This window comes from the organism of the source record quoted next, unplaced genomic scaffold, assembly GCF_019419815.1.
Source record: "Pyrus x bretschneideri cultivar Hongxiangsu unplaced genomic scaffold, Pyrus_bretschneideri_v1 Contig16, whole genome shotgun sequence".
Taxonomy (NCBI): domain Eukaryota; kingdom Viridiplantae; phylum Streptophyta; class Magnoliopsida; order Rosales; family Rosaceae; genus Pyrus; species Pyrus x bretschneideri.
In genome coordinates this window covers 77,732-102,609 of record NW_025999457.1, presented here as the reverse complement: position 1 = coordinate 102,609, position 24,878 = coordinate 77,732, and the positions used below count along the sequence as shown (strand labels likewise).

General features: G+C 35.1%; 1 protein-coding gene across 1 annotated transcript; it reads right to left on the bottom strand.

The window, feature by feature from the left end:
- Positions 1-11,570: 11,570 nt before the first annotated feature.
- LOC108865666 lies at positions 11,571-12,884 on the bottom strand. Its single transcript, XM_048581173.1, has 6 exons — positions 12,493-12,884; positions 12,337-12,423; positions 12,190-12,229; positions 12,045-12,098; positions 11,908-11,964; positions 11,571-11,822 (listed from the first exon to the last, which is right to left on the bottom strand). Exons 1-6 carry the CDS (start codon positions 12,735-12,737, stop codon positions 11,763-11,765), a joined length of 543 nt encoding a protein of 180 aa, XP_048437130.1. The 5' UTR covers positions 12,738-12,884; the 3' UTR covers positions 11,571-11,762.
- Between the last annotated feature and the right edge of the window lie 11,994 nt (positions 12,885-24,878).

Here is a 24,878-nt window from a genome sequence, read left to right as displayed (position 1 = left end):
ACAATAATATGACAGGTTTTCTTCTGTATGTAATCCTGCAATGTGGATCTTGTTATTACTATTATATGTTATTTCTCATTCCCATTCCAAACCAATATATGGCTATAAACCATGCCCCCAACACTCTAGTTTATGCGACGAAACCATGCTACCTATAGCTAATACCTATATTTTTGCTATTTTGCTATTTGTTTCCCTACACCAACCATATATGCTATTGTCTCGAATGCTTTGCCCTATCTGTATATTCAAATAAGTTCACTAGATTTGGTGTTTTCGTTTGGTTTTGGATATTTTTCTCTCTCTATGTATGTATGTATGTATGTATGTATGTATGTATGTATGTATGTATATCAAAGAACGTGTTATATATTTGACTATTCTTTGTCTATTACTGATCTATTGGCGGATTAGCTACTTAGGACTCATTGCTTATGTTTTTTTTATAAACATTTGATAGCTTTTATATGCAAAACATAAACAAAAACACGTTGGTGTTGGTGCATTATGTATATTATGTGCCATGTAATATACTCTAATAAATTGACTAAAAGTAATGGAATGTAACTTTTTTATTTATTGTTTTTGTAGATGTCGAACTTAATTTCAAACCGGCAGGCAGCTAGTAGGGTCATTTAGACATCTTCTCCAGCAAGTAGTGCTAATGCCACCTCCCTACCTAATTTGGGCACAATGAGTGTGTCTCCGGTCACACCTTTCGGTCCAACGGTGTCTCTGGCTCCTGCGTCATCGACTTCCTCAGTGACGCATCCTCTACTAAGCGCCTGGCAGACTCATCGACGACCCCGGAGTTCTGAGGAGGCTGAGCAATCTGGTGAGGGTTCCTCTATCCATGGAGAGAGGTCCCAGACAGGTAATGCATCTTTCTCATAGTATTTTCAATTTAACAATTTGGAATTTAGATTATAATTGTTTTAAAGTCCCCAATTGGTATAAAGTGTTTGAATTGTTGGGTGGATGTGTTGTTTTTATTGTTTTGTAGTTCAATAAAAACCAGGGGCCCATGCAGACTTTTAAAGATGTCACATACCACTTGCACCACAACCGAGAAGATCACCATTATGTGCGATCCTCAACATCGTGCGGCTACAACAAAGGAGCAGTACAGTGCATTGGCCAGCAACATTGGCTCAGTTATCAAGAATTGCCCCCTCCTGAGGTCCGAAGGTCGCTCTAGCATTATGAGAAATATGATGGTCCGAAGGTCGCTCTAGCAGTTTGGTGCCCTATAGAGTTGGTGGACCGTCAGAATGAATGGGAATGGCTCTGCGGCCATTTTCACAACGAGAAATACCTCGTAAGTATAATATGTATTTAAATAATATTTAATCAAACTTTTTCATTAATTTGTTATAAATATCTAAACTAATACGTTTGTTTAATTCAACAGAAAAAAGTGAAGGCAAACTCGATCAATTGGTCAAAGAAGAAACTTATTCACTGCTCCAGCTCACGACGTTTCTCTTATAGGTTGGAGGAGCGATGTAAGGTAACTATATATTTATTTTAAGTTTTGATTCTTTTTACTCTTTATTACACAATTGGTAATTTATGTGTTAATATTTTATTTATTTATTTAGGGGGTCAAAGTTCCCTGAGATTGACATGTTCAAGGAGGTATACGTTCGACTAGGGGATGAGCTGACGAAGCAGCTTAATGTAAGTTATTTTAATTTTTTAATATTTAATTAGTATTACATGTATATTAAAATTAATTTGTTTGTTTTCATTTTTCTAGTCCACCATGGTGGAAAAGGGCCAAACCGTTTTGGAGGAGGTGGCTTCCCAGCTTCCCCAGAGACATCGATAGATGAGATGTTTCCCCCTGAGAATGCAGGTTTTCAGATCATGACGGACACACTCAATCAGACCCTACGTCATAGGCAGGGGAATGTTCACTAAGGGCTTAGGAAAGCCCGCCTTCAGGTGTCGTCTGCCTCCTCCTCCAGGCAGAGAATAGAAGATGTTGAATCGCTGACATCTAAAGTAGCGGACCTAAAGGAGTAGATTGTCGTCCAACAATCTCAGTTTGCGGCCCAAAGCAGTTTGATGAACCAAATTCGCCTCGCCCTTCAAATCTTTGGCACTCGGTTCCCCGACGTTGAACCACCTCCAACAATGACCTCCCAGCCCCCTGCCGCAGCAACTATGACTTCCCAACCCCCCAACGTAGTAGCAACACCACCAGCAAGTGATTCTGATGTGGACGACTACAAATTGTAATTTTCTTTTTAATCATTTTCAAATTTTAAAATATTTCTTTCCGTTGTAAGTACACTTTCAATAATTTTTTAATTTAATATTCTTCTTTACATTTTCTGTTGTTAATTTCATTAAATTAATTTATACATAAAACAATATTATCAACATTTAAAAGAAAAAATAAATAAAAAATATTTTTAAAAAAATTAATTTTAAAATCTTTCTGCAATGACCTCTATGTCTGTTGCGCAAGGGTTAGTGCGTCGAACTCCAGTTTTGTCACTCAGAGTATCATGCAACGAACACTCATTTGTCGCTCTTTATTACGGGCAACGACCACCAACTCCGTTTCGCAACATTCATTTCGCGCGACAAAAAACTTTCCTTCGTCACGCAATGTCTAATATCACAAGCTTTACGCAGCAGAATTTGCGTGTGCTCTTCGCCGCCCAATGTTTCCGGTGACCATATTCACCTTTGCATGACAGCTGTCGCTTCGTCGCCCAAGCAGTTATGCTTAGTAGTGAGAAGTGTACATGGATTTTTCACCTAGGTACAAAGTGCAAAATGGGGTAGGCAAAGAATGTAGACTGTGAAAAGCTCTTTATGGACTCAAACAGTCATTGAGGGCTAGGTTTGGAAGATTCACTGATGCAATGAAGAAATATGGCTACCGACAAGGGAATCTAGATCACACACTGTTTATCAAACAAAAGGGAGGTAATGTCACCTTGTTTATTATATATATGGATGATATGGTGGTCACAGGTGACGACACATAGGAGATGAAAAGATTACAGGAGTATCTCTCTTTCGAGTTTGAAATGAAAGACCTAGGAGGCTTGAAATACTTCTTGGGAATTGAAGTTGCTCGTTCTCGTAATGGTATTTACTTGTCTCACCGAAAGTATGTGTTGGATCTTTTATCTGAAACAAGGATGTTAACATGTAAACCATCATAAACTCCTATTGTGTAGAATCATCGTCTAGCAATTTACACGAATCAAATTCCTGCAAATAAGGAAAGGTGCTAGAGGCTGGTAGGAAGGTTGATTTATTTGTCTCTTACAAGGCTAGATATTGCGTATTCTGTTAGTGTGGTAAGTCAATTTATGCACTCTCCAAGTGTGGATCATATGGTGGCAGTGATGCGGATATTGATTTAGTTGAAGGGTGCACCTAAAGAATGGTTGATTTTCAAGAAACATGGGCATATGGAAATAAAGAGGCATACAAATGCTGATTGGACTAGAAATATTACTGATAAACTGCTCTACATCAGGCTACTTCACATTTGTAGCAGGAAACCTTGAAACTTGAAAAGTAAGAAAGAAAACGTGGTAGCTAGGTCCACAGCTAAGATAGAATACTAGGGTGTGGCACATGGAATTTGTGAGCTATTGTGGCTGAGAATTCTTCTTACAGAGATAGGACTCAAGCCATAAGGAGCTATGTTATTGTATTGTGATAACCAAGTTGCGAGAGAGATAACCAATAATCTAGTTCAACATGATCATACAAAACATGTTGAGGTGGATAGACATCTTATCAAGGAAAAGTTAGATGTCAGGTTAATTTCGTACGTGAGATCTAAAGAACAGTTAGCCAATGTACTTACTCATGCAATATCAGGGAGAGTATTTCAAGACTCACTCGACAAGTTGGGTATAGGAGATATCTACGCACCAACTTGAGGGAGAGTGTTGACGTGAGTCAACCTTGGGTTTAAGCAATATAGATATATTTTGGGTATGAAATCATGTAATCGATGTCCTCATATATTTGAGATTCTTATTTCCTATTTCATAGGAACTTGTATCAGTATATATAAAGAGAATAATAAAGTAAGGCCATCTCTAACTAAGGGTTGGCCAAATGGCTCGTTTTAGCCCTCTAGCCCTCCAAGATATTAATATTTTAATAAACAGTACATGGCCATATTTGCCTCCATCTCTAACTGAGGCCCAAAGAGCCATAAGGCCAAACATAATTTATTATTTAAATTTAAAAACTACAACAACTTAAATTTAAAAACTACAACAATTTAAATTTAAAAATGGTGAAAATTATGTGAGAAATAGTGTAGGAATGGCTTAGGTATTTATAGGGAAAAAAAAAGGGAATTTTTAAAATTCATTAAAAAAAAATTTGGTCCAAAAAAAAAAAAATGAATCCAACAGTAACTAGCCGTTGGATTCAAATTTTTGGCCTACTATTCGTGTCGGTTATAACCAACACTACTGCTCTTATTCCTGTCAGGTTATATCCGACAAGAAATTCGACAGTTTTAAGCAAAAATTTTGGCCGGCCCGGGGCTGGCTAGAATGGGCAAGCCCTTTGGCCCTTTCAGATCCTGTGGGGCCCACAAACCTTCTGGCCTAGCCTTCGGTTGGAGACGATTTTTGGACTATTTTCGGCCATTTGGCCCTCTAAACCCTTCGGTTAGAGATAGCCTAATATACTTTAACCCTAGAATTACAATTCTATCTGTACTGTGAAATAGTGGGGGAAGGAGGAGGAAAAAGGAAGGAAAGGACTAGTAAATGTGAAACTAGATTGCACGATCCTAGATTTTAGGGTTTTCTTTCTTTCTTTTCTTTTTGGTTTTTTTTTTTTATAACTATTTTTAATTAAATAAATGAGAATTGTTATTTACATTCTAAAAATCTCATTTTGCACTCTAAACTTTCTATAATTAGACAAAAAAAATACTCTTGTGAGAAATGTAGAAAAAGACTTTTAGAGTGCTAATAACAGTTTTCAAATAAATATGAAATTATTAAATGATGTGGATGTCCACCTAAGACGTCACCTAAGATGGTATAAAATTGTAGTACAAATAAACGGTACGTGTATGTTTATACTAAACAAATTGCGTGAAATTTGTTGTCAACTTGAAAATTTAACAAATTATAATTTAGAGGCAGCCTAATTATTCTCAGAATAAAAATACTTTTCCTTCTTCTCTTTTGTGAAAAAAAATGTTATTCTTACCATGTTTTTTTCATATCACATTTGTATCATCTCTATAATAGAGAAGAAATCTACATGTGTTGGTAGCCCTACCATTATACAAATATAGTATAAAAATATGACAAGTGTAGCATTACTTTTTTTTTCATTGTGCTTAAGTTATCTTGGGTAGGAGGCATATTCTGACAAGGCTTGTCTCGTGCATTACGTTTTTTTTTTTTAGTCTTTATGCTTCTTTGTGTGTTTCAGGTTTACTATGGGATGCTTTGGAGCCTTTTGGAGCAAATTAGGGCATGGATTGGATAGCTTAATCATGGAGCAAAGAGGATGGACGAAATTGAAGCCTTGTATGCTCTTTGGGGACATCAAACAAAGGGCCTAGCCCAATCAAACAAATCCTTTGAGCCATCGAAAACCTCTAGCCCAATCAAACATATTATGCCATGCAAACCAACCTATTTTAGGCCCATTCTATGTACTTAAACCCTAGCCCTTTAAACTAGCCTTATTATCACTTATCACTTCCATTCACTTATCACTCACCACATATCATTCATTTATCACTTAACATATCATTCATTCATCTACTTATCATAACCATACACCTATCACTTATCACTTATCACAACAACAATCTTCCACATGCACTCCCATCCTTTTTCCCTTAAACATTTCCAACCACATTCTTCCACTTCCCACTTCATCATTACACCACCTAATCCACATGCTTTCACCACCTAAGCCACATGCATTTACCTTGACATTATTCTTTCATCAACACACCATCTTTCCCTTTTCAAAACACCTTTGCCGTGCACTCTCCATCACAATTTCAGCTTTCCTCCTTGCAATTCCACATGCATTCACTTCATCATTACACCACCACTCATTCTTTAATCCACATGCACATTCAATCATTCACTCAAGCACCCTTGTGCCATGTTTCCCCCTTTTGTTCCCACCCATCACATGCATCATCATCAAACAAGCAATCAATGTCGTGCACTCCTTGAGCATTTCCAGTTTTTCCCTTTACATTTCACATGCATCTCCACATTCCTACTTCATCATTTCAGCCACCATTCATTCTTTAATCCACATGCATTCACACACACTTCACACAAAAAACATCCACATGCAAACACATGCTTCCCCAACAAACAAATCAGCCAACACATGCACAAATCCATCCATGCCGTGGGTTCCCTTTGCTCCCCTTGTGCAATTCCAGTTTTCACATGTGTCCTAGCTGTTTTTCCATCATTCCTCCACACAAATGCTTAAACAAACAGCCATATGTTCCCTCCACTCCTCCTATAAATACCCTTGCATTCCCATTCATTCATATCATCTCATTTCATACACAATTCACCCACAAACACATCCATTTCTCCCTTGTGCCGTGAGTCCCCCTTAGAATCCAAAAAACCATTCTTCCATTTCCACCACTCCTCATCCATTTCCATAATCCCCCAATCCATTCAACACACCAACAACATCCCCTAGACCTTATGCTACAATAAAGAGGAAGATAAGAGGGCCTAAACGTTCATACAATTCAAGTTTGAGTTGTTGGAATGTTTAGGCGTTTCTTTGATTTCAATGTTTAATTTCAATTCTCTTTGTTTTGTACGTATGAGGAACTAAACCCCCCTTAGCTAGGGGGTGATTCGAAATATATGTTTATGCTTGCAATATGATTTGAGTACTTCTAATTACGTTTCATAAGTTGTGAATTCAATTTGTTTAACTATTTGATTGATAACCTATTTATGTATGTTTATTGAGAGTCGACGCTAATTTTCATGCATGAATTTGACGCTAGAATATAAGTGAGTTTCACGTAATAGTTATGAACTTATATTCACAAGTAGTGGAGGTTGCTTATAAACAATCGCGTTAAACATATTCTTGGCATAAGTTTCATGCAATCATAGTAACGAATGCCTCGTCAACACTTATAGTTTTCATTGAACGTAATGATCTTTGATTGTATCTTTATTATGATGTCATGTAAGGAACTTTTGAAGAATGCTTTGGGTTGTCGTATGATGTCATCCAATTCATTAACTTAAGGAAAACTTGACGGTTAATTTAAGCGGACCTAATTAACCCGGGGCGTTGAGAATTCATGATTTATTGAAAAGCAATTAGATTCGTTTTATATGCAAGTATAACATGTATGGAGATGAACCCCTTAGCTAGCCATACCATCCATTCATTTCCGTCACATTCATCTTTACAATGTATTTTGTTTCCAAGTATCCATTTTAGTTTACTTTCGTCCAAAACTCAATCCCCCTTTACTTTATTGTTCAATTTAGTTAGAAATCAATTTAGTTTGTGTTTTTAAAGTAATTTTGAGTCTTTTGGTTCGTCTTAGTGTTTTAACGTTTAGTTTCACATTCTTTGAGTCTAGTTTAGTGTTTTTTATTGTTTTTACGTTTTTGAGTTAGTTTCCAAGTGATTAACAATCCCTCCTAATCCCCGGTCCAGAACGATCCCTACTTACATCATTACTACAATTGTCAAAAAGAGGGTTTAATTTGTGCGCGTATAATTCTCGCATCATAGGGCGGATAGGGGTAGGAGTAGCCTAAATTCATTCCAAAGGAATTGAAAGAAAAAATGGGCATTCATGTCATCAGCTTCAGCTTAAGCTGGATGGAAATGAAGGGTTCCCAAAGTTTTGTACCTACTTTGCGTTTACGTAAATATATACGAAGTAGAATATAAACTGAGAAGTGAGAAATGAAGCCGCCCAACTAGGAATGAGGATCATCTTTGAATTCTTTATGAGGATTGGGAATTCTTTAATTATATATTCGTTCATCGTATATTATGTGATTAAAAATTATTATAATTTTTTTATTAAAATTAAATATAAATAGTACCTGACGAAAATTAATTGTACGATATACTATAAACAATCTTCTAAACCCTCACAAAAAAAAAAAATTCCAAAGAAAATCCTCATTTCCCAACAAGGTCCTCACCTACGCCTATAGCTACGGCAACATATATGGATATATAAGACCTAGGAGGCGGCATCAAGTGTGTGCAGGGCCTGCAGGCCACCACAGAAACGACAAAAAAAATTTAGGCATGATATGTCACGTATATTATGATGACAAATATTGTAGTATCTTGTAGTTGTGGATCCAGAATCCAAATTTTGAGGGTTCGTATTAATACAAATTTTAGATAATAATAGAACGCAAAGTGTGTTAAAAAAAAAACTAGTTTGTTCATTTGATGGGTTTATTGTGCATATATCTACAGATTTCGGCTATGCCCAAGTATTATGATAAGTGCTATAGAAATGATTTTTTAGTGTCTACAACACAATCTGTCAAAATATGCCTCATGTGGATTACATTAAACATTTAGTAAACACAAAATAAACATGTATTAAATATACAGAAAGTCCTCAAAAAACCTTCATATGTATATTTTTTGAACTCAAGTGACACTAAGGCCACTTTAACCCCTATTTCCATCCGCCTAACTTGTGTTCTGGATACATAAAAAAAAAAAAAAAAAAATCTATCAATACGAATACGTACGAACTGAACTGAATTTTGAACTAAAGAAGTGGAGCCCCACGCAAGCGTTTACTGAGCTGGAAGCCTGCTGGAACTCGAGGGTGTGTTTGTGTTTGTGTCTGTGTGGGATAAAAGATAAAGTAAAGCCGTGCATGCATTCGAGCATGAGCATGACTGCATAGCATGAGACATTGCGACAAACATGCATAATGTCAGCATGTGTATGCACGCTTATGTGTTGGTAATAAATTAATAACACAATTACCCGCCAGCTGTCTCTCTCTCTGTGCGAGGGACTCAAGTCAATGAGTCCTCACACCTCAGAGAAAAAAAAACAAACAATTAATGTGAAGTCGATAAAAAAAAAATTTTTAATTAATTAATGTGAAGAAAACAAAAAAAAAAAAACAATTAATTAATGTGAATAAAACAAGAAAAAAAAAAAACTGCATACATCATGTACTGAAGAGAATGAGAGAGAGGGTGTGACTGTGAGTTGGATATGGGTACAAGGCTGGCTGTGGCATATGGAGGAGGAAAAGTAATAGCAAGGATGCCTAGGAATGGATCGGATTGTCACTTTCTTTGGTCAAACCAATCGGGTGACAGTTGCCCCACTTGCCAGATAATACGACCTGCCTTCCTCCTTCTTTTGCCCCGATTAAAAGGTCTTGCTTCTCAATTGCTCACCTCTATCACACTATATATCTCCACCCCTACATGTTCTGAGCTTATCTCAGTCGTCCAATACTCATACCTTTCTCAACCCCTCCATCTTGTGATAGTATTGGAACCTACGTAGTGTAAAAAATATGGACCTATTTGTATAAGAATATCGACTTGGTTGAAGTTGAGAGGAGAATGTGCTTTGGTTGTCATGACCTTGAAACCCTGTTCAATATTACATTGATATCTTTATAGGTACAAGTGTTCACTAACCAGTCATATTTACAGTAAGTAAATTGAATACAATCATGCTATGATTCTGATTACAAATATAAAGGAGAACCCCTACAATTAAGGATGATTGTGATTAGGGTTTGACTTATCTCGATGAAGGCATAAGTGCAGGAGCTGATGGCGTGCGAGTCTTGTCACCCCCTCAAGCGAGACGAAATGTGGTGGAGCTTGCGATTGAGAACAAGAGACTGAAAGTTCATGTGAGAGACCTTTGGTAAACACATCAGCTAGTTGATGAACAAAGGGAAAATAACGAGTGTGAAGAACATTTTGGTTGAGTAACTCGCGGAAAAAGTGATAATTAATTTCAACATGGCGTCTGGGCATGAAAATTGGGATTAGCAGCTTTGGGAAGTGCACATATGTTTTCCGCATGAAGACATGGATGGACACAGAGAGGTATACCAAGTTCCCAAAAAAATAGCAAAACCATCATATTTCAGCAGTTGTAGTAGCTAAGGCATTGTAGTCATATCCCAGGGCTCAATTCCACCATAGCACGATATTGTTCGTTTTGGATCCCCGACCACGCCCTCACAGTTTTGTTTCTGGGAACTCACACGAGAACTTCCCAATGGGTCATCCATCCTGGAATTGTTGTCGCGCGAACTTGCTTAACTTCGGAGTTCCTAGGGAACCCGAAGCTAGTGAGCTCTCAAAAGGCCTCGTGCTAAGTAGAGACGGGAATAAACATATATGGCTTACAGGATCCTCACCCCTGGGCGATGTGGGATCTTACAATCCACCCCCCTTAGGGGTCCGACGTCCTCGTTGGCACACTTTCGGCCAGGGATTGGCTCTGATACCAAATTGTCACATCCCGGCCCGAGCCCCCACCACATCCCCAACTCGACTTCGCTGTAGCACGATATTGTTTGCTTTGGGCCCCGACCACGCCCTCATGGTTTTGTTTCTGGGAACTCACACGAGAACTTCACAATGGGTCACTCATCCTGGAATTGCTCTTGTGCGAACTCGCTTAACTTCAGAGTTCCTACGGAACCCGAAACCAGTGAGCTCCCAAAAGGCTTGTGCTAGGTAGAGATGGGAATATACATATAAGGCTTACAGGATCATCACCCCTGTGCGATGTGAGATCTTACAATTGTTGGAAAATTTAATAATATTATTATTATATTAAATTTATTAATTGAATGGAAATTAGAAGTGGAGCCTTTTGGTAGAAAGATATGTCTACTTAAATGAAGTGTTGCAACTTTTGACTCTTCATGAATAGTCACATGTTTTCCAAAGAGGTATCTCACATTCTATAAACTAGCCTCTCTGCACGCACTAACGTGTGTGCGAGAGGCATTTTTGCATCACGGGCGCTACGCGCCCCAAAGATGTGTTGTTTTAGATATTCTTATATTTCTTAAGTGATTATTTTATAAATTGTGTTTGTGTCCATCACAACAATTTCTTATTATTTTCAATTTTTTATTATGTTCAATCATCTAACTTAGTCTTTTTGCACCTGCCCATTGTACCCAAAAATGAAATTTATGAATGGGATAGTTGATACAGTTAGAGGAGTGAGTACATAATTATGGGTGTGCCATTTTGGGTTGGGACTGAGATGTTCAACATTAAAGCATGGGCCAGGCTACGTAGTTCCAATTGCTTGAGTTGAAGAAAGGTTGGTGAGATAATGGTGTTACCGTACAATCATCCCATCATTCCAAAGTGATAATGGTGTTATCGCATGCCATATTGTCATATTGCTACATTTGTTGAATAATTTAGGAGCATATATTCCATCCAATTTGCACATATGTGAGTAATCTGTCATACATTTTTTACTATTTTTTCTTTAAAACAACAATGAAGATAAAATGGGAAAACATATACTATTTATAAATAAAAAAATATGAAAATATGACATGTAATTTGATTTCTAAATACATATTGACAACATTTAATGTCCTTAAATCAAAATGTTTCAGATTCATAAGTTTTCAATCAAAGTTATAGGCTAGCTAGGGATGAACTCCTAATATATGAAGCAAAGCAAAATATGGACAACATGTACATATGTAAACATAGCGCCTACGTGTGAAATCAAAGCCATACTTGCCACCCATTTGCTTGCACTTGATGCTTTAGATTTTCATGGTTAATCTGCAAGCAATGATGATAAAATAAGAAGTCTAACTATAATGCACAATCCCAACTATAAAGATTGTAAGCAACTTAACCTAAATACCTTTAAGTTTGACAATTTTCTCATGGCAATACTTTTACTCCAGTTACTTGTAGAATACTGAAAGATAAATATATTTGTCAAGTTTGAGGTAACAAATTGTAACCATATTTAAAAAATTAAATAATAAGAAATATTACCTTAATCTTGTACTTCAACTTTTGTACTTTGAGACGGGTGTGATGCTTGTAAAACTGACAAAAAATGCAATTTTATTTATATTTGAAAATTGAATGCAATTTGAATTTATAGTATACGTTTGTATGAAAATAAGAGAAGACTTACCGTATTTAGAAAAGTTGTTTGGCCACTGTTAATCTTTTTTCTGCACCTATAAATTGTTTTATTTTATTTTATAATTTGAGATAATTAATTTGTAGAATGATATAGAGAATGCCATTAAAAATAAATAGGTAATAAATGGTGTTGTACCTTATTTGTTGGACTTTATTCCAAATACGTATGATCTGAGGAGTTGTTGAAGGTTTTAATTCTTCCACAGCCTTTTTCATGCGCCACTTATACATTGAAGGTATATATAATGTTAGATTTCTTGTAACAAATTTGTATATAATTTAGGATACATACTGCTCATGCTTCTTCTTTTTCCACTCTTTGAGAATCAGTTGGCTTAGATCAGTAGTTTTTACTCCGACAGATATCTCCCAACCAGGTGTAAAAATAGAGACACGTCTGTTTGAGATCTTATCAACAGGTTCCTTCTTCATTTTTTGTGGGTATTCTTGTAAATATCCTAAGAATGAAAACAAATAATTTTTAAAATTACCATAGCACACGTATAGCACATTAAGATAATCAAAAGTGAAACTCATAATCTGACCGAAATTTTAAAAAACACACAATGAAGATTTCAAAGGAAGAAGTTAAAAGAACCCATATGAAGCTAAACCTGGATATTCATACAATTACATATTATGCTTACATGAAAATGTGTAAAATGAGTACAACCATGCAGGAAAAAAAGTGAAAAAAAGAAGCTTACACCTAGATTAATTTCCTTTTTACGCCTGGGGAGAGGGAGTGGGAGAAGAATGGCAAAGCAAAAAAGCTGAAAAATTGAAATTAAGAAGAATGATGACTCGGGCGTTGCTTAATACCCGTTTTATCCTACATTGGAGTGTGAGAGTCTGTAAAACCAAGCAACGATTGTTGATAGCAGTTGTATAACTGAGGGGAAAATTAACATTTGAATTTGGATATGGGAAAATAAGTAGGAACGGAAAAAATGGGATTATACGAACGGGGAAGTTAGTGCTTGTATAACATATGTTTTTGAACTCTAATACTGTTCAATGTAAATTTTTGCTTGAAAAACAGACAAAAATGAAGAACAATTGAGCCCAACTCTACAAATTCAATATAGCAAATGATAAGATCAAATCCATTACCTATTCTCTTCACATGAACTACTCCCATTAGTCACAGCACCATCAATGGACTGCATGTTTTGCTGCGGCTCTGGCGCTTTCTTTCTACCAAACTTGGCATCCTAAAAATACAAATAAATTTATTAGTAGAGAAAACAGAAGCAAGCAAAACAAACAAAAGAAAGCAGTACTCTGTAACACAAAGCAAAACCTAAAATTTAAAAGAAAAAACCCAAAACCACTGCTCCCTTTTTGTATTGAAAATTCATTTGCTCTTTTCTTGAAAGCTTTTAGTCGAGTTTATGAGGCCACGTTGTTGAAATTTTGTACCCACTTTTTGCTGGCGGTTTATTTCCTCTCTACAACCGTTCCACTTTGTTTGCAAAGGCACAGACATAGAGGAAATACTGATGTGGGAGTGGGAAGTTATAGGGGAAAAAGCAATGCTATGCGTGCGAAGGAAACGTGGAGGTTTGAATCACACGTTCAATTTTTTTACTTTTTTTTTTTCCTCTTTTATTTATTTTATATTTACGAATTTGACCCTATTTTTGTGAGCAGTTATCCGTGTGCTTTATGTATGAAATGAGGGCATTCTTGGCATTTTGGAAAGCTTCACCAAACTGGGGCTCTCCCTTTATATATATATATATATATATATAGATAAGGAAGCCCCTATAATTACTAAAAGAACTTTTCATTGTTTACATAATCATACATAGAGTGCACTATATATTAGAGAGTCTCGTTGAGTCCATATGTGAGAGTTTTCAACACAATCGTGGTTCATGGAGCCTTGTGATTTGGAGTGCTACTATTACAAGGACGTGGTCGTTGTATCTTGGGAGACATGCGATGATGAACCATGAGCACCGTAGTGGGGCGTAAACTTGTCTTAAGGACAAAGTGTCCAACACTTGCCTCAACCGTATTTTCTAGGTTTTTCTAATTCATTATATCATGTTCATTTAAAATTGGTTACTCATGTGCATGCATTACTTTGACTTATAATTGCATGACTTATTTCTTAATTTTCTATGTAATTTAATATAGCAATTAGACCTAATTTTTCCAACAGCCACAATACTCGGCTTCCGTGCTAGAGCGAGACACCATCTATTGCTTCTTTGATGCCCAAGTGATCAGAATGTTTGGACCAAGAACAATACATGCACCTGTAGTGGATCGTTGATCATCTGGAGAACCAACCCAGTAAGAATTTGAGAAGCCATAGAGAATCAATTGGGATGTTTTATGGAAACGAAGTTCATGTTCAAGGGTCCCTTTGACATAACGGAGAATCCGCTTTGCACTTTGAGGATGTGTAGTGCACGGGAAAGAGATGGACCATGCATGAATTGACACATTTACAAGCCTACTAAAAATATCCACATGAAATCACTTCCTTTCTGTTCTCTCCTTCTTCACATCTATTTTTTTTTTCACTCTCTACGTGGACAATTCCATGCATTGCATGCCATCACCATCTACTCGACTACCTTAGTTCTCAACTTTACATTTGCCACATTTGAAACTAATGAGGTGCTGCTCCTATATATTTATAGGAGAAATAATCGGCAGACACTTCTTCCTCCTTGGATGAAATGGACGGCATATATAAGTACTTAGCTTCACATTGGTTAACCTTTCTCCTTATTTTGACAGCTCCTACTGGTAAATATATGATCACAACTACACTTATGGATTATATTAAAACGTAATGACAACTCCACCTTAATCCTTCCAACTCAAAAGCTAAGTCATAATAGTAATCATGAGGTGTGAATATGCATAGCATATATAATACGTCTCCAACTTGGTAAAATATGCTTACTAAGCACCTAGGTTCATCCTAGTAAAAAAAAATATACACAAATACATACTAAAAATAAGGCATTAAGACACATTTAAATCACATATATTGAATGACGTTTAAGACACGTTTAAATTACATTGGCAACAAAACACATCATTGTAGTGGAGGCTTAGATGTTCAAAACATATGTAAGGCACAAATGTAAGAACATTACCACAAATTACCATTTGCCCGAAGGGATTTCGTCGGACAAATGTGGTCAACATTTTGTTTTTGCAGAAGCTTTGTGTGACAAATGATTTTGATTAGGCAAGTCATGGTTCATCAGGAAACATTTGACATTAAGGGGAAAAAATGGCACGAAAGGTAACGAAATCTTGCCCATCGAACTTGAAAAAGTTCCATCGCACAAAGATTTAATTAGGCTTAATTTGGTTTTAGGGTTTAGGATTTAGGGCGATCGACCTTTTTCAATGAACTTCCATCAAACTGGCACTACGAATTGCTTTAATACCTCTTTTTTCACTACCCAAACCTTACCCTTTCATCAATTTGCACAAGGTTCCCAAGTACCTTATGAAAAATAGCAGCAGCAAAGCAATAGCTATGGTGGAGTCCACAACTAGAAGATGACGATGCTTGGGCCACACGGCTAGTTAGGGGAATGAGGTGCACCTTCAATTATGGAGGTCTAGCGAGTAGTATTGGTGGTAAAACTCAACGGAGTAAGTGTAAGAAGATGAAAGAGTCGAAGACATTTGTGGGGGTTCGCATTAACTATAAGATTTATAATGGTTATATTAGAACTAGTAGTTGAAAGATATAAGGATTGCCGTGAAAAGTACTTGAATAATTTCTCTATGCCAGAGAAGGTTATGACGAAAAATTACTTGGATGTCTGCATGTGGAAAAACATAGAGAGTATACCACATTCATAATAAAAAAAATATCCCAAACAAGTACCACATCCAATCCCTACCATTTGATTCATCTCCACATCTACTTTATAAACACCCATTATTCCTCAAATTTTCAGCTGATTCAAATATACTGTTCCAAAGAAATCTAATTCGTCTATCAAATTTAAAATTTCAACTCACAGCCGCAAATGCCATGAGCCTATGGCAGCCCCTACCCCATCCCACCTTGTTCAAGATAACCCCAGCATTAGGCCTGGCAAATGGATTGTGTCTGTCGTGTTTGTGCCATTTTCGTGTAACACCTGTTATCTTAACGGGTCGTGTCGTGTTACACCCGTTATCTTAACGGGTCCTTAATAGGTCGGATCACTTTACCAAACAGGTAAAGTGACCCGACCCGTTATGACCCGTTAAGAAAAATGTTTTGTTTTCTTAAATTTGCACATACCACACATTGCCACATAAATATTACTTCAAAACATTAAAACACATTTGTTGTTTAAGTACTACATCTACACTTGAAAATAAGAGTCTAATAAACAAACATCCATACACTACTAATCTATTACAAAATATTAAATGTGCAAAATGAAAGAGTTTTTGTTTTCAAGATTGTGAAGCTTTTCTCAAAAGTTTAAACCTTGCCAATGGAACTCAAAGCTTGCATGTTATTCCTTTTACAAAATCCTCAATTTTCATCGATCATCATGACATAAGATTTTGTGGTATCCATTAGTGTAAATATTTTAAATTGAAGATCGAATTCATCTCTGAATGTTTGTTTTTTGCAATTTTTGGCGTATGCGATCTTGAAGTATATACAAAGAAATTTGATGGTTGGATCATTGAAATTATTTTCATAGAATGCGTATCCCATCAAAACGATAGATTCACTAACACTTAGAGTTTATTTATACTTTCATTAAGTATAACATAAGATTTTGTGGTATCTATTAGGGTAAATATTTTAAATTGAAGATCGAATTCATTCATTGTATTCATATAGGGTCAAGAACTGTAGCTGTAAAAAATCATCAAAATTGGAGTTAAAATAACTGTTAAATCGTGATTTTTGGTTGATAACCGTCGAAAAGTTTTGTCTCATTACTTGATCTCTGAATGTTTGTTTTTTGAAATTTTTGGCGTATACGATCTTAAAGTATATACAAACATGTTTGACGGTTGGATCATTGAAACTAGTTTCATAGAAGGCGTATCCCATCAAAACAATAGATTCACTAACACTTAAGAGTTTATTCATAATTTCATTAAGTATAACATAAGATTTTGTGGTATCCACTTGTGTAAATATTTTAAATTGAAGATCGAGTTCAGTCATTGTATTCGTATAGGGTCAAGGAGTGTAGCTGTAAAAAAATCATCAAAATCGAAGTTAAAATAATCGTTAAATCGTGATTTTTCATTGATAACCGTCGAAAGGTTTTGTCCATTTACTTGATATTTGAATGTTTCATTTTTGCGATTTTTAGCGTATACGATCTTGAAGCATATCCAAACAACTTTGACGGTTGGATCGTTGAAATTAATTTCGTAGAATGCGTATCCCATCAAAATGATAGATTAACTAACACTTAAGAGTTTATTCATACTTTCATGAAGTATAATAGAAGATTTTGTAGTATCCACTAGTGTAAATATTTTAAATTGATGATCGAGTTCATTCATTATATTCACATAGGGTCAAGGAGTGTGGCTGTAAAAAATCATCAAAATTGGAGTTAAAATAACCGTTAAATCGTGATTTTTCAATGATAACCGTCGAAAACTTTTGTCCCGTTACTTGATCTCTGAATGTTTGTTTTTTGCAATTTTTGGTGTATGTGATCTCGAAGTATATAAAAACATGTTTGACGGTTGATCGTTGAAATTAGTTTCGTAGAATGTATCTCATCAAAATGGATAAATTCATTAACACTTAAAAGTTTATTCATACTTTCATTAAGTATAACATAAGATTTTGTGGTATCCACTAGTGTAAATATTTTAAATTGAAGATCGAGTTCATTCATGATATTCATATAAGGTTAAGGAGTGTAGCTGTAAAAAATCATCAAAATCGGAGTTAAAATAACCGTTAAATCGTGATTTTTCGTTGATAACGGTCGAAAAGTTTTGTCCCATTACTTGATCTCTGAATGTTTTTTTTTTGAAATTTTTGGCGTATGCGATCTCGAAGCATATACAAACATGTTTGACGGTTGGATCATTGAAACTAGTTTCGTAGAATGCGTATCCTATCAAAACAATAGATTCACTAACACTTAGAGTTTATTATACTTTTATTAAATATAACATAAGATTTTGTGGTATCCACTTCTGTAAATATTTTAAATTGAAGATCGAATTCATTAATTGTATTCATATAGGGTCAAGGAGTGTAGTTGTAAAAAAATCATCAAAATTGGAGTTGAAATAACCGTTAAATCGTGATTTTTCGTTGATAACCGTCGAAAAGTTTTGGCCCGTTACTTGATCTCTGAATGTTTGTTTTTTGAAATTTTGACAGTATGCGATCTTGAAGTATATAAAAACATGTTTGGCGGTTGGATCATTGAAACTAGTTTCATAGAATGCGTATCCTATCAAAACAATAGATTCACTAACACTTCGAGTTTATTTATACTTTCATTAAGTATAACATAAGATTTTGTGTTATCCACTAGTGTAAATATTTTAAATTGAAGATCAAGTTCATTCATGATATTCATATAAGGTCAAGGAGTGTAGCTGTAAAAAATCATCAAAATCGGAGTTAAAGTAACCGTTAAATCATGATTTTTCGTTTATAACCGTGGAAAAGTTTTGTCCTGTTACTTGATCTTTGAATGTTTGTTTTTTGCGATTTTTTGCTGATGTGATCTTGAAGCATATACAAACAAGTTTAACGGTTAGGATCGTTGAAATTAGTTTCGGAGAATTTGTATCCATCAAAACGATAGATTAACTAACACTTAAGAGTTTATTTATACTTTCATTAAGTATAACATAAGATTTTATGATATTCACTTGTGTAAATATTTTAAATTGAAGATCGAATTCATTCATTGTATTCATATAGGGTCAAGGAGTGTAGTTGTAAAAATTCATCAAAATCGAAGTTAAAATAACCGTTAAATCATGATTTTTCGTTTATAACCGTTGAAAAGCTTTGTCCCGTTACTTGATCTCTGAATGTTTGTTTTTTGTGATGTTTTGCTGATGTGATCTCGAAGCATATACAAACAAGTTTGATGGTTGGGATCGTTGAAATTAGTTTCGGATAATTCGTATCCCATCAAAACGATAGATTGACTAACTCTTAGAGTTTATTTATACTTTTATTAAGTATAACATAAGATTTTATGATATTCACTTGTGTAAATATTTTAAATTGAAGATTGAATTCATTCATTGTATTCATATAGGGTCAAGGAGTGTAGCTGTAAAAAATCATCTAAATCGGAGTTAAAATAACCATTAAATCGTGATTTTTCGTTTATAACCGTTGAAAAACTTTGTCTAGTTACTTGATCTCTGAATGTTTGTTTTTTGTGATTTTTTGCTGATGTAATCTCAAAGCATATACAACAAGTTTGACGGTTGGGAACGTTGAAATTAGTTTCGGAGAATTCGTATCCCATAAAAACAATAGATTGACTAACACTTAGAGAGTTTATTTATACTTTCATCAAGCATAACATAAGATTTTGTGGTATCCACTTGTGTAAATATTTTAAATTGAAGATCAAATTCATTCATTGTATTCATATAGGGTCAATGAGTGTAGCTATAAAAAATCATCAAAATCGAAGTTAAAATAATCGTTAAATCGTGATTTTTCATTTATAATCGTCGAAAAGCTTTGTCCCGTTACTTGATCTCTGAATGTTTGTTTTTTGCGATTTTTTGCTGATGTGATCTCGAAGCATATACAAACAAGTTTGACGGTTGGGATCGTTGAAATTAGTTTCAGAGAATTCGTATCCCATCAAGTTCAATGGTGTATATATTTATTTATTATGTAGATTTAAATCTATTTATTTTGTACGTATAATTGATTGGTACACGGAATAGTACATCACGTGAGTCATTATAAAAATAGTAAGATATGTCATATGTGTGATAAAAAGCTAATAACTTAAAAAAAAAAAAAAAAATTCTCACCACTTTTATTAATTTTCGTTTTCCTCTCTTTTTTGTTTCCTTTTCCACTTTTCTTATAATTTCCACTTTTCCCTCCGGCAGCCTACGGTGCCTACCCATCTTTCCTAATTCCCCCTATTTTTTGTTTCCTTTTCAACTTTTCTTATCATTTTCATTTTCCCTCCCTTTTTCTTCAAAAAGGGCGGCACTGCAGTGAATGGAATGGAATTATCAATTATGGAATCAAATCAATGGATGCATATCAATTAATAATTATTATAGTTTTTATAAAATTTAATTCAAAATTTAATATATATATATATAATTATTATAGATAGTTAATATTTTGGGGGGTATAATTATTATAGTTAATTTAATATATATATATATATATATATATATATATAAATTTGTTATAGTTTTTAGGGGTATAAAATTGTTAAATTAATATATATAATTATTATAGTATTTTTTTTAGGGTTATAAAATTATAAAAATAATATTCTGCTTATCGTGTATACCCGAATTAACCCGTTATCTTAACAGGTGCTTATCGGGTTACCCAATTCGTTATCGTGTCGACTCGAACACTTGTTAATTTCGTGTCGTGTCGTGTCGAGTTATCGGATCGGGTCAGGAATTGTCAAGCCTACCCAGCGTAGAGGCTGATTCGACGGCCGTGCAACAGATGGGAGACAAAAAGTTGCCCACCTAGCGTAAGAGCAAAACTCGGGGTATTTGCAGAGGGTTAGTGATCAACCAGATCACCCGGTTCACTTAGAAGTAGATCCTGGTTGATTACCTCTCGATTCACCATTGACCTTGAGACAAAGTTAACAGTTTGTTAACTCGCCAAAATGGGTGCCATCATCCGCACCAAATGCCTATTATCACTAGGTTTGGGGGGTCCATGCTGAGATAGACAGACAACTTTGGTTAAGTGTACAACTTTCTTAATTTATTAATTTGTTTCCTTGACTTATTTAATGTGGTTTTAAAATAATAAATTTGGGTTTGTTTTTTTTTTTTTTTTTTTTTTTTTTGGGAATTTCAAACCAGCAAGTGGGACATGAAGGACAAGGCTTGTGTCCAGTACATAGACCAGGTGTCTAGAGAGCGGTACATGGAGTGGAAGTACAAGTTGCACTGCTACTAACAAACTTGTGCGTCTCTTGTTACAGCTCCTAACAATTCACCTGATGAGTATGTAGAAATGATGGGCAAGTGGCAGTAGTTGTGCACTCATTTTTAGAGCCAAACTTTCATGTCAGTTTATTTATATTTTAATTTTAGTTCAATTTTTATGTTCTTTTAGTTAAGTTTAATTAATATATTTTAATTTACAGAACAAAATCTATGGTAAATAAAGGTAATCGGGAGAAGAAGTTGTACATTCACCACTTTGGTTCTCGACCTTATCTTACTGGATCGAGGAACGACGAGTGACTGGTTCGCATTTCCTAATGTGGATGTCTGAGGGAAAACATATGCCAGTTATGGTAACAAGGTCGCAAACGACATTTCTGTAAGTATTCATTTCTATGTTTTAATTGTAAATTTTATTACAATAAATAAGGTTAAAATTATGATCCATAATCTATTGGTTTCCTTTCTTTTTCTTTGGTAGGCTTTTATGATGCAAAAGAATGACGTGTACCTCGCCAACTTATCTCACCAGCAATCGGACGTGCATATGGACGAGCTAACACCTGATCCAGAAGTGTCTCTACAGTTGATAATGGACGGGGTTGGGCGACGAAAACGCAAAGAAGTTCATGTCTTAGGAGCGGGTCAGGTTCGGGACCTCGAGGTGTCTTCTTCGTCAATGAGCTCTAATCTTTTGACCGTGACGTCTTCCAGACTTTAGCAAATGAAGATGGAGCTAGCGCGCAAAAGAGAAGAAGTTGAGCGCTAAAGAAAAGAAGCCGCACGCTTGAGAGAAGAACCTGCTCTGAGCAAACAGTTGTTGCGCGTGATCGAAAAGCAGTGTAGGTACATTGCTGGGATAGCCCAAACAATGTTAGCTTCTGGCATTGGCATTCCTGAGCCCCGAGCGAACTTTAGGCACCATTCCCCAGCCACCTCAGCACCCACCCGAGTAGTTAGGTTAATTAGTTTATATAGATATATATATATATATATATATATATAAAATTATACGAACAATTTTATTTTGAATGTAATTAAACAAATTAAAGTTGTCATTAACATTAGCTATTTAAATTCATATAATTAGAGTTAAATAAATTGTTTACTATAATTATTGTTTTAATATCAAGTAAAAAAAAAAAAAGGAAATACATTAGCCCCGCGAATATATTCATCGAGCAATTGTTATTTTATTTTTTAGTTTAGTTTTAAAGTGTTGCCTGGTGAAATTTTCGTTGGGTCAAATTTTTAATAGTATTTAATCTTGTGCGAGGCGATAAAAGAACGTCGTCAGGCAAGATATTTTCGTTGGGTCAAGGCAGTCAACGCATCTTGACCTAATGACCTTTTCATGGGGCAAACTCTCTTTCGCCCAAAGGATTTCTTTTTTCATCGGTAAGGCTTCGAGCGACGGGTTTTGCGTGACCAATCTTTCTCGACGAACTTCCGTCGTCTAAAGTTTTGGGCTGCAAAATCCCTTTTGACCTAAAATTTGTTTTCCATTTGGTAAGTTGTTTTTTTTTTTTTTGTAGTTGAATGAACTTATCAAAAAAACCATAAATTAATAGATTAAGATCATAAACCACAAATTATACAAGTACCAAAACTACAATTCGATAAACATAGGAATCAACTGACTTGTAGAAGCAGTTGAAAAGAAGCTATAACAGACTTCAAAATAGTGCACATGTCCTTGTAGAAATCTAAGATGATGAAGCCATCAATCTTCTATAGCAACCTTCAATGCTCAAATGAACAAAAGCATTTGATTCAATATAGAGCGTGTGTTTGGCGAGAGCAGATGTTTACCAATCTATATATACACGTTCAATCCACTATTCTCTCTTATTAGAATCCAAGTGGAACATTGATATAATTCAAAACCTCTTTCTTTTAGACTTCTTTGCACCACTTTGAATCATAATGACAAGTATAAAATACATTCTCATACTTATACTCTAACATACATTTTCAAAACATCAATATGTAATGTAAGAAGATTAAAATTGCACTGTCCTTTTGAAAACCACCTCAAACTTGCCAAATCTAAACTACATATTAGTGAAACCCTCTTTGTCGACTAAAAGATGGTAAAAATACATTTTTGTCTTCTATCACAACAAAAAAGTTAAAGACAATATGTAATTTCACAAAACAAAATTTTGGTGTTGTTTGTTTAAGCCTCACCTACAGATGATTTTATCTTCTCTAATTTAAAAAATAAAATGAAACCTCTCTCCCTCTCCCCCACTCCCACATTCTCTCCCACTCTCTTCCTCTCTCCTTCAATTTAAAAAACGAAAGTAAAAAATCCAAACACTTTGTGTGTAGACATATACTACAGGGAGGAAGAGTTCGGCTAAGCCACACATTGAGAAACCTAATTTGGTATTGAATTCGCCATCCACGAGATTTGAACCTAAGACCTCTCACTTTCAAGTGAAGAGGAATACCACCAGACCGTAGTACTAAATGACAATTTTGACTTTATTAATATGCACATTTGAGTTCTAACAATTATAAATAAGCTTAAATGACAAAATATTAAAAGAAATAGTGACACATAAGCAAAATATGTAAATATATAAGTGTACATAAATGATTGTACCGAAACTTACTTGTACTGAAATGTCTATACCTAAATGTTTGTATTGAAATGTCTGTACTGAACTATATTATAATAAATATTTGTATTCCCAAATATATTTATAATTAGTTACTATACCTAAATATTTTTTTCCAAAATATATTATACTGAATTAGTGTAGACTTAGAAAAAGTCATGAAATTACAAAAAAAAAAAAAAAAAAAAAAAAAAAAAAGAAAGATAGAATGTAAATGTTGGCACTTAAATAGGGATCAGGATCCTCTCCTAAGCAAATGGTGAGGATCCCCCTGACCAGGCCTATTGAGCCATTTATATTTTATCCAACGACTAGAAACAGGGGGCCTCTCTAAAAGTTATAATAATTGCAGCCGTTGGATAAAATTTGAACGGCTAGATGGGTCTGATCAGGAGGATCATCACCATTTGATTAGGAGAGGATCCTAATCCTTTAAATAGAACCAATAGACTAAACTTAATTTTGAGTCTTGGACAACTTATCTTATATACAAATTAAAATCTGGGTTTCATTTTTTATTTGTGCTTTTTATATCACAAAATCTGGTTTTCTATACATGTAGAATGACATCCGTAGTCCGTGGATGGTAAACAGCAGCGGTTGCCAATTGGACGGCTGACTTTCGACTTCCCACGCGATTCCGTTTTTCCGATTGTCGACCATTTCCTCCAAAAAGACTCTCTTTCCATTCCGTTCTATTTCTGCCACTGCTCAGCCACTAAAAAGTTGAATAAACGAAAGCATACGTTGTTGGTGAGTTTCGTAATTTTGGGACAAAAACAGCGGCTAATGGGTCACTCCACATATACCCTTCAATTAATCAAACGACAACGATGAATGAAGGACATAATAATGCAAACAGAAGCCATTCCCACTCTCTCATGATTATCACCAATCATGTTTCGGAGTCTCAGATCAGTAAATAATTATCAAA

Bases quoted from the DNA above. Each gene is read 5' to 3' on its own strand.
- LOC108865666 (XM_048581173.1), bottom strand. From the start codon at position 12,737: ATGAGTTTCACTTTTGATTATCTTAATGTGCTATACGTGTGCTATGGT. The intron at 12,099-12,189 runs GTAAGTCTTCTC...ATTTTTTGTCAG, and splicing joins AAACAACTTTTCTAAATACG to TTTTACAAGCATCACACCCG. The intron at 11,965-12,044 runs GTAATATTTCTT...TTTATCTTTCAG, and splicing joins AGTTGAAGTACAAGATTAAG to TATTCTACAAGTAACTGGAG.